Here is a 9,799-nt window from a genome sequence, read left to right on the forward strand (position 1 = left end):
CCTTTAATGAAAAGAAAACTCCTGCGATTTACAAGTGCATTTCCAGTATTCTACAAGGAATATACAGAGCTCACATTAGCAAAAGAAACACTCCAAAATATCAAATGTTAAAAGGCACGACTCAAAAAAAAAATGACAAGATCATTCTCCATGTTCAAGAACGATCATGCTCTAGCTTATGAGTTATGAATGAAGAACGTTCTTGAAACTAAAACTTCAGCATAACTTTGATACATCTATACTCTTGATAAAGCAACCTCCAAACATTGTCCAAAGAAAGCATCAAATCTGGAAGTTCTACAGAAAACTGAAAAAACAAAGAATGTTCAGTCAAGAACATTCTTGGTTTGAAATTTGACTATTTTTCCACAAATATGACACATGGCAGTTGAACCCTTTCCAAGAGTCAAATGAGTTATCATCAACCTTTCTGAAGCCAATAAAAGGAACCCCATCACTTACATACACTTACTTACTTGAAAGCTTCTCAATCACAAGCAAAAGATTCAATTATGTTTTCTTCTTCAAATATTAGAATCATTCGACTGAATTCTTTTGTCAAGAATCAATTCTCAAATACAAGTTGAGCATACTTAGATTCTACCAATCTTTTTAAATTATCACTTTGTAACTCAAGACTGTAGTGTTAAATATAGTTTGAGTAATGTGTAGAACATCCTTTTATGGTTAAAAGGTGAAGTGTAAAAATTCTCTCTAAAGATTGATATGTGACATGATTGAATGCTTTTCTAGATGGAAAGGAATTTCCATGTAATAGATCAAGGTTGACTTTAACTAATAATGTAAAACCAATAATGTTCTCCATTTGAAAACTTAGTGCAAAATCTCACGGTTGTGAGGACTAGACGTCGCCCGAATTAGGTGAACCATGATAAATCATTGTGTGATATCTCTTCACTTATCTCTATTTACTTTCAGTCTTTTTGATCATCAAGTTAAGTAGATAAGTTAAATTGTTGATTTTAACTAACCAATAACGTTATCTGTTTTCACAGTCAAGATCAATCTTGAGTTATTTTCTTACGTTTTTAACAAGAAATTTTAAATAGGTGAATTTACAATTCAAACCCTAATTTCTTGTAAAGTGACATTGCTACTTCAATTGACATCAGAGCACTGCCTCTAAAGTTGAGCACCTAATAAGAGTTAGAGGAAAAGATTTAGGAAGAATAATTAATATCAAAAGCCAACATATGCTTAATGGAAAACTTAGAAAAAAATGAGGTAACCATTTCTGAACACTGCACTTTATGTGAACAAATAGAAAAGAAATTTGGTAATTTGCTAAATGATTCAAATTTTCTTGTTAAAAAACATAGTTCTTTAAAAGAACAATTTTACAAAGAAAAAGAAGAGAAAGAGAAAACTCAGGTTATGAATGATGAACTTAAAAAGATCATTCAAAATCTGAAAGATCGCAGCTCAATAATTTTAAAGTTGAAAGTCAAGAATGTTCTGCAACGCAAAAAGAGAACGTACTCCTTAAAATTGAAATTGAACTTCCTAAAAATGACTTGTCAAATTTCATTAGAGCTATTGAAATCTTTAAAAAAATCATGGGATCTCAAGTAGGAATATTTGAAAAATCTAGTCTTGATTTTGATAAAACTCAAAAAAAAAAAAAAAAAACAATGTATGAAAACTTCTTTGTTCCTAAAAGAAAAGAGGATAAATGTAAACCAAATGTTCATATTAAAGTAAATTTCAAGAACAATCTTTAGAACAAAATGATCTTTAGAAAAGAAGAATGTTCTGAAACAAAAACAAAACTTTCTCTAGAAAATTTGAAAAAGGGAGAACGTTATCTACGTAGCTTTAAAAAAGGAGAACGTTATGGAACAAAAACATAAGTTTCTCGAGAAAGTTTGAAAAATTGAGAACGCTCTAGAATTTCATCAAAATCAATTTCAAAGACGTTTAAAACTCAGATTTTCAAACCTTCTCCAAGACCAACAACAAAGTGTTCCTATTGTTCCAAGAATGGTCACTTCAAGTCAACCTGCTATTTCAAAAATTGATCAAGTTTTAAAAAATCTTCTAAAAGAAGATATACTAACCATCAAGGACCCAAACAAGTTTAAAAACTTTGCTTAAAAGATAAAACTGTTTAAATATATATATTTATGGGACTCTAATACTACTGCAATAAAATTCACATTATTTGAGACAATATATGTGTTGACACATGATTTGTCATTTGTAAGACCCACATTTATTTCTATTATTAGTAGTGTGGTACATATATTTTTATTTTTATTTTTATTTTTATTTTTTAATAATTTATAATGTGATTGTTATTATTTTATTCTTTATTCAATTATTATTTTTGAAAAGTATATATGTGTATAATATGATTTTTTTTTTAATTTGACTGAATAGTTTGCTAAATTGTGTGAAAATCATTTTCAAAAAAAAAAAAAAAACCCTTGTGAAATATTTGAAAAAAATACTTATAATAATGACATGATTTGATTATTTCTAAAGAACAAAAACAATAAAGATATTTTATATTAGTCAACCGTCCAACTATTAGTTAGTGAGAAAAGCCGTATAAATCTCTAGTTGGTTATTATATAGGTTAACAAGAAAGAAAGAAGAATGTTGTATAAGTCCCCAATTAATAACTACTATATATGTTTGGAAAAAAAAAATATATTGAATCCTAAATAGTTCGACAGGGCACTACAACATTTCTGGTCTCTAGCAACCACAATGAGAGAAAGAAGGAAAATTGGTTCTAGTGGTGTATACTTGTGCAAAAAACTTGCTCCGATTTTGTTCAAATTTTAATATGTCATCTTTACCTTTAAATTTGACTTATTAATATAATATTTATTAATATTTTAACTTTCTCCCTGATTCAGTTTAATAAATTCTTTGATTTTAAAACATTGATTTTAGATTGAAAAATTTATGTTTTAATAACCACTTCAGAATTTAATAAGCAAAACTTTTCGCGATTTAATAGGCCAAACTTGATCAGATAAAAATAATAGTTTCTCCACAGTCAAATAGTCCCAAGACTTGATTGGAACAGGATGGTGGAATATTTTTTCATTTACTTATATTTTAGAATCCAAAACTTCAAAACAAAATTGAAGACGCAACCAAAATCAAAATAAAATATTAGAGAATGGCATGCTACAAATCAAAGTTACCTTTTAAAAAGTCATGACTATGATTTGTACGTAGTTTTTTAAATTGTCAAACCACTATGATTTGTACGTAGTTTTCACCCAAGGCCATCTTTTAGTACTAAAAATAACTTCAATTCTCATCATAATATAATATATTCTTTTTATCTTGCAATTAAACAATGGGCAATTTGCCTCATTTTCTTGCGATACCATTTCAAGTTCAAGGACATGTGAATCCCCTAATGCAATTCTCTCAAATTCTAACTAAATATGGTTGTAAGGTCACTTTTCTACATACTGAATTTAATCATAAACGATCGAATATGGATGATTGTCAGAACAACAAGATAAAAGTGGTGACACTCTCTGATGGATTGGAATCTGAAGATGATAGAAGTGATACGAAGAAAGTTATGTTATCAATTAAAAGTACCATGCCAAATAAACTTCCAAAACTTATAGAAGATATTAATGCTTTAGAAGTTGATAATAATAATAAGATCAATTGTATTGTTGTTACGTTTAGTATGGGTTGGGCCTTGGAAGTGGGCCATAAATTGGGCATCAAAGGGGCTTTACTATTTCCGGCGTCGGCAACTTCTTTGGCATGTGTTGTTTGCATACCTAGATTGATCGAGGATGGAATTATTGATTCTGAAGGTAATTATTATTAGACAAAATTTATGTGGATTTTCTTATGCACTTTTCGAATGGTTCTTAACTTAATTAATTATGATTTTATCAAATTCATTATTTTTTTTAAATTTATTATAGCCATAAAATGTGTGTTTTATGATAAGAATTATAGGAATAATACTTAAGAAAATGCACCCAAGTTTTTTCTATTATTATTTACTAATATTTTTCTTAAATAATAATTACCACAAATTTCACAATTAGATATTTGAAATATAATACCATATGCATGAAACTAGTTAATTTCTTATTCATTATTGATGTGATGTTCATTGTGCCATTTTTTTTTTCCTTTTAAATAACTTAGTAGTTAGACATACACATCTTAAATATAGAGAAATTAAGATTCCCGAGTTCAGATCTTAGTCTCTATATGTCGATGTCTTTGTAGCTATAAATTAAGTTGTACTGATGGAATTTTTTTTAACTAACGAAATACTTGTTTTACTCTATTTTATGTTAGCATATTGGAAAAATGCGTGGATATATTTTTTTGTGACAAAATTTATGGAGATACTTATACAATACTGAGTTTATTTAAATGTAACAAAAAACATTTTTAATTATTATTGTTTTTTTAAAATTATTACTAGTATTAAAAAAACATTTGATATTATAAAACTAATAAACATGATATATAGTATTAAAATAATTTTCTATAACACAAAATATAAATAATTTATAAAAATACATTTAATTTTTTTTAAATTAAATTTGTATTAATTAAATTAAAACATATCACAAGAACACGTTGTGTTCAACTCCACCAACATTAGAATAATCCAAGTAGAACTAGACTCAAATTTCTTAAATAGGATACTAGATTTGTCAAGCTAAACGACAAAAAAATAAAACAAAAATAAGATGGAAGACCTCAGTCAAATTTTCAGACAAAGATTAAAAGATAGTAAAGTCATTAAATATTTCACTCCAATAAAATGGTTAAAAAATTAATTGCTAACTCTAGTAGATATTAACATTGAGGCTATCATGATTTCCTTCTGGCATTGCAGGAAATCCAACCAAACAACAAGAAATTCAAATCTCCCCCGATATACCAATGATGGACACAACAAACTTACCATGGCATGGAACAGATAAGATACTCTTTGATTATATTGTACAAGAAATTCAAACTATAAATTTAGCAGAGTGGTGGCTTTGCAACACTTCTTATAATCTTGATCTCCTTAACAAGCCTTTTCTTTGGATCGTTCGTCCGAATAATGACAACATAGTAAGCTATGAATACCCTGATGAGTTTCTTGGAACTCAAGGGAAGATTGTTGGTTGGGCGCCGCAAAAGAAGATATTGAACCACCCTGCTACTGCTTGTTTCATTAGTCATTGTGGTTGGAATTCTACCATTGAAGGTGTACATGCTGGTGTACCATTTATTTGTTGGCCTTTTTTAACTGACCAATTTCTTAATAAATCATATATATGTGATGTGTGGAAGAATGGACTTGCATTAGAAAAAGATGAAAATGGATTTATATCAAAGGAAGAGATAAAGAGGAAGGTGGAACAAGTACTTGATGATGATGACATAAAAGAAATGTGTTTGAAAATAAAGGAAATGACTATCAATAATATGGTAGAAGGTGGTGAGTCATCAAACAACCTCCAAAAGTTTATTAGTTGGGTGAATTAATAATATTGTTTCTAATTTAAGGATAATTGATAAGTCAATGTGAAATCGCCACAATGATAAGGAATCGATTGATAAGATTCATGCAAGTTCTAATTCAAGAAATCAAATAGGAGGCACATCTCACTCACAATTCTCATTAGAGAAATTCTAATTCATTTCAAAGTTTTTCAAAATGAGACTCTTACAAGATATTTAAAGAAGTATTTACCTTATTACTAAAATAAATCAAAAGTTAATTCTCTAGACCCATATTGAGCTTACACCACTTAACTAAAATTATTACAATTCAAATTAAACACAAATAAAACTATTATAAAGTCTTGACTTGAAATATTCTTTGTTTTCCTTCTAATTAACTCCTTTTAGGTCCTCATCAACCATCATGCTTATGTGTAAAATATAACACCAGATCAAAATTGTGTCCTGTTGTGGTGTTTGGATCACGAAACTTGCACAACATGTTACGATAGCCACGATAGCTGTCTGTCGCGTCGTCTTTGTCACTATAGTTACTTTTAACTACATAGAGAGTGTTATTTATTCTCATTTAATATAATAAATACATCATAACTTTAAAAAAAACTTAATTATTCATATCCTAAAAATCAGTTCACCTGTTCACACAAAAATCAATTTGCCCATAAATTTTAATAGCATTATTGTACCCATAAAATTTTTGCCCATAAATTTTTTCAAAAAATTCACTCATACTCTTGAAATTCAAATCGTCCTTCGTTCCTATTTCGAAATCAATTCACTCATTCTCAAAAAATCAATTCGCCCTTCATTCCGATTTCGAAATCAATTCACTCTGAAATTCTTTTTCCCTATTTCGAAATCAATTCACTCAAATTCTTTTTCCCTATTCCGATTTCATCTCATAAATTGTCCAAGTTTTTCTCAATTTCTTTGTCAATAACATCGATTCCGTATTCCATCAATTCCTTCAATTTCCTCTTCAATCGATTTCTTCTTCAATATGTATTCATCTTCAATCGTTTTTCTTTAATCGTTTCGATACGTATTCAGCGACTCAACGATTATGGTAATACACTTTTACACTGTTTTTTTTAAGCTTTCTTTCATTCATTAGTTATTATGAGTACCAAAACAAATTGGAATTCGTTAGTGGTTATTGGCTAGTACTTTTGCAGTCTTGAACCATTTCCCCAAATTGCAAAACAATTTGCACATTCAATTCAATATTATACAAGCCACCAGTTTACCATGCATTTGATCTTAATGCAGGTTGCATTGCATGGGTGTTAATTCAACAAATCTGATTTTGATTGATTAGTTGCTTTAGCAGGTTTAATATCTAAATCAAACAGGTCACATATTAGTTTTAAAGTTGCATGTGACAAGAAATAGGTTTAATGCATCGCGAAATTCAGCTGCTGCAGCAGTGGGAATATCGCGTCAGCAGCGTTTTGCGCAGCAGCAGGAGCCGCTGAAAAGATAGCAGTCGCAAAATGACAGTGCTGCCAACCTCTGACTTCCGTAGATTAGTGGTCCAACCAATACGATCATAGGCTTTGTTTATATCTAACTTCAAAGGCATCTCTCTCATGAGTTTTAGATTTCATATAGTGCACCATTTCAATATCTGTTATTGCATTATCTGTGATGGACCTAAATTATGTTAATCTTCTTGCCTCATACAATCTGAACCTCTCTAACATTTAAATATTGCAAGAGTTAGAATATGGCTGAACCTGATCAATGTAAGAGTAGTTGAAAGGAAAATTATCTATTTGGAAGACATGAAAGTCCTCAGCTAAATTGAAGGATTAAAGATGTCCCTCAATTTCAATTTTCAACACCAACTTCCTTCAATTTATCAAGTTGAATTAATTGTGTTAAAATATCCATTCATTTTATTAGTTGAGGCTGTAGTTTTTTCAGGTCAATCTAGATCATCATATTTGCTATAATTAAGTTTCCATCTTTACATATATATTTCTTCTTTGTTGTAGGTGATTACTTCAATCATGCCAGATACAGTTGGCGACAAACTCATTGGGTTTGTGACTTCAAGAGATGAAATTCCATATCTACTCAAGGTAGATATTACAAGTTAAAATCCTCATAATTATATGTTTGTGATGATTTTCACTAATTAATATACTCTGCCGCAACTTGATGATGTGATAGATCTTGTGGTCCCTAGAGGCACTAACAGGCTTGTTTCTCAAATCAAGGAGTCAACAAGAATTCCAGTTCTTGGTCATGCTGGTATTGTATCACATATAAATTTCCTATGTGTAAACATGTAAGAAAAACTAGGACTTCATTGAAATTGTTTTATGTGTTTTTGTTATGCAGATGAAATTTGTCATGTATATGTTGACAAGTCTGCTAATATTGATATGACAAAGCAGATAATTAGGGATGCAAAAACTGATTATCCTGGTGCCTGCAATGCAATGGTAATTAGCATTCACATCCTTTGTAGTGCTTTGTTCCCTGTAAAAAATGTTCATTGACATTCTCCTAGCCTGTTGGATTTTGCTTGCTTGTTATTTTGATGTTGTGAATAGAATTTATGGACTGTGCTCATTGAAATAATGTGTCATGATATTCTTAGGAAACTCTTCTTGTACACAAGTATCTGTCGTGTAATGGTCGACTTAATGAGCTTATCCTTGAACTTCAACGTGAAGGTTTGACCTTATTTCCTAATGGACTTATATGAAAATTGGTTTAAATGGAAGCTTTTTGTTTGTTTTTTCGTAACACAATGGATTTTGTTTTGTGTTTAAATGTAGTAATGGTGTAGCAGTGCAAGAAAGTGCATCATAATTGTCTCAAAATTGGAAAACATGTATAAATAGATATAAATGGCTTGCAAGTGTTCAAATGTATGGTGGACCAAAAGCCAATGACATGTTAAACATTGTTGAAATGAGTTCTTTTCATCATGAGTACAACTCACTTGCACAATTGAAATTGTTGAAGATGTCTTCGCTGCCATTGACCACATAAATAAACATGGAAGGCATGTTCGAGTCCTCAGAATAATTTTAATTTTTGTTATCACTATCACTAATTTTATTAAAGGTCTTTGCTGTTTTATTCGATGTTTCTGCAGCGATCATACTGAATGCATTGTCCCAGAAGATTCTAAAGTGGCTGAGACTTTCATATCTCAAGTTGTGAGGTATGTATTTTCTTTTTGGTCAGTATCCTTTCAACAGATACTGACATAGCATTATGAGATAGAAGGGTACTTCAAATGCTTTTCCCAAAGTTTGATCCATTATTTTTAATTTTGGGACATAATGTTCCTCAATCATGCAAATATTAATAGTTTTTACTTTGCTTTATTATCATCTCTATAATCTTAAACTTTGACTAATCCCATCAATTTCTAAAAGTTGAAAAGAATGTTGAACTACTTTGTTTATGTTTCTGATTATTTTATTCATCTAACTGTTAGACATTTTCCACATTAGGATTCATCTAACTGTTAGAAAATAAACTGTATGTTTTAACAAAATTAGTTAATAAAAATAAATTTGAAATTTAAATTTAATTTACCGATATTAATAATTTAGAATTATAATTAGTGGGGAGATAAAATAAATTTATTTTAATAAATAATAATAAGTTTTAGTGACAGACAATACCGTAGGAATATATTAATTTTTTATTTATATTTATCTAGTGTTTAGTGACAGACCAAACCGTAGGAATAGATAAATTCTTTATTTATATTTATTAAATGTTTCGTGACAGCCATTATTGTAGGTAGAAATCCAAAAATGTAGTGACAGTTCTCAAAACATGTAGTGACAGTCTTCAAAGCATAGCAACCCGTCCCCTTAAAGTTGACATTTGACCCGGGTGTCACTCAAAGTATTATTGAGTTTTACCTACAGTTTTTAACTTTTAGTGACAAACTTTGTATGTCACCAGAAGTCAATTTTCTTATAGTGTTTTAATATGAAATGATAAAGAAATTCACACAATTGCAAAACTTGGGGTTTGAATTTAAAACACAATACACAATTTAATAATATTAGCATTTGACAATTACATTAGATTTTACGAATATCATTAAATCTCTTCTATTAATATGAATTTTATCTTTCAATAAATATTGTATTCTCACGAAACAACTTCTTATAAATAGCACTTTTAAGGATATACTTGTATTTTTCGAGATAATGATAAAAAAAGATTTGGTGTTGAGAGTCTATGAATTTTTCTAATTTAGTAGCATAAAAAATGTTATGCACAATATACCAATTATAACCGATGAGTAAGTTTTAATTGTATGTCATAATAA

General features: G+C 29.3%; 2 protein-coding genes across 2 annotated transcripts; both read left to right on the plus strand.

Annotated features, from left to right (window-relative positions):
* Positions 1-3,252: 3,252 nt before the first annotated feature.
* Positions 3,253-5,594, plus strand: LOC101507237 (UDP-glycosyltransferase 83A1-like). Its single transcript, XM_004489473.3, has 2 exons — positions 3,253-3,818; positions 4,868-5,594. The coding sequence occupies exons 1-2, from the start codon at positions 3,338-3,340 to the stop codon at positions 5,506-5,508; spliced, it is 1,122 nt and encodes a 373-aa protein (XP_004489530.3). The 5' UTR covers positions 3,253-3,337; the 3' UTR covers positions 5,509-5,594.
* A 1,905-nt stretch (positions 5,595-7,499) lies between these two features.
* On the plus strand, positions 7,500-8,897 carry LOC101507552 (delta-1-pyrroline-5-carboxylate synthase-like). Its single transcript, XM_073366223.1, has 6 exons — positions 7,500-7,584; positions 7,663-7,743; positions 7,834-7,937; positions 8,096-8,171; positions 8,277-8,506; positions 8,600-8,897. The coding sequence occupies exons 1-5, from the start codon at positions 7,500-7,502 to the stop codon at positions 8,285-8,287; spliced, it is 357 nt and encodes a 118-aa protein (XP_073222324.1). The 3' UTR covers positions 8,288-8,506; positions 8,600-8,897.
* The last annotated feature ends 902 nt before the right edge of the window (positions 8,898-9,799 follow it).

This window comes from Cicer arietinum, chromosome 3 (genome assembly GCF_000331145.2).
Source record: "Cicer arietinum cultivar CDC Frontier isolate Library 1 chromosome 3, Cicar.CDCFrontier_v2.0, whole genome shotgun sequence".
Classification (NCBI taxonomy): domain Eukaryota; kingdom Viridiplantae; phylum Streptophyta; class Magnoliopsida; order Fabales; family Fabaceae; genus Cicer; species Cicer arietinum.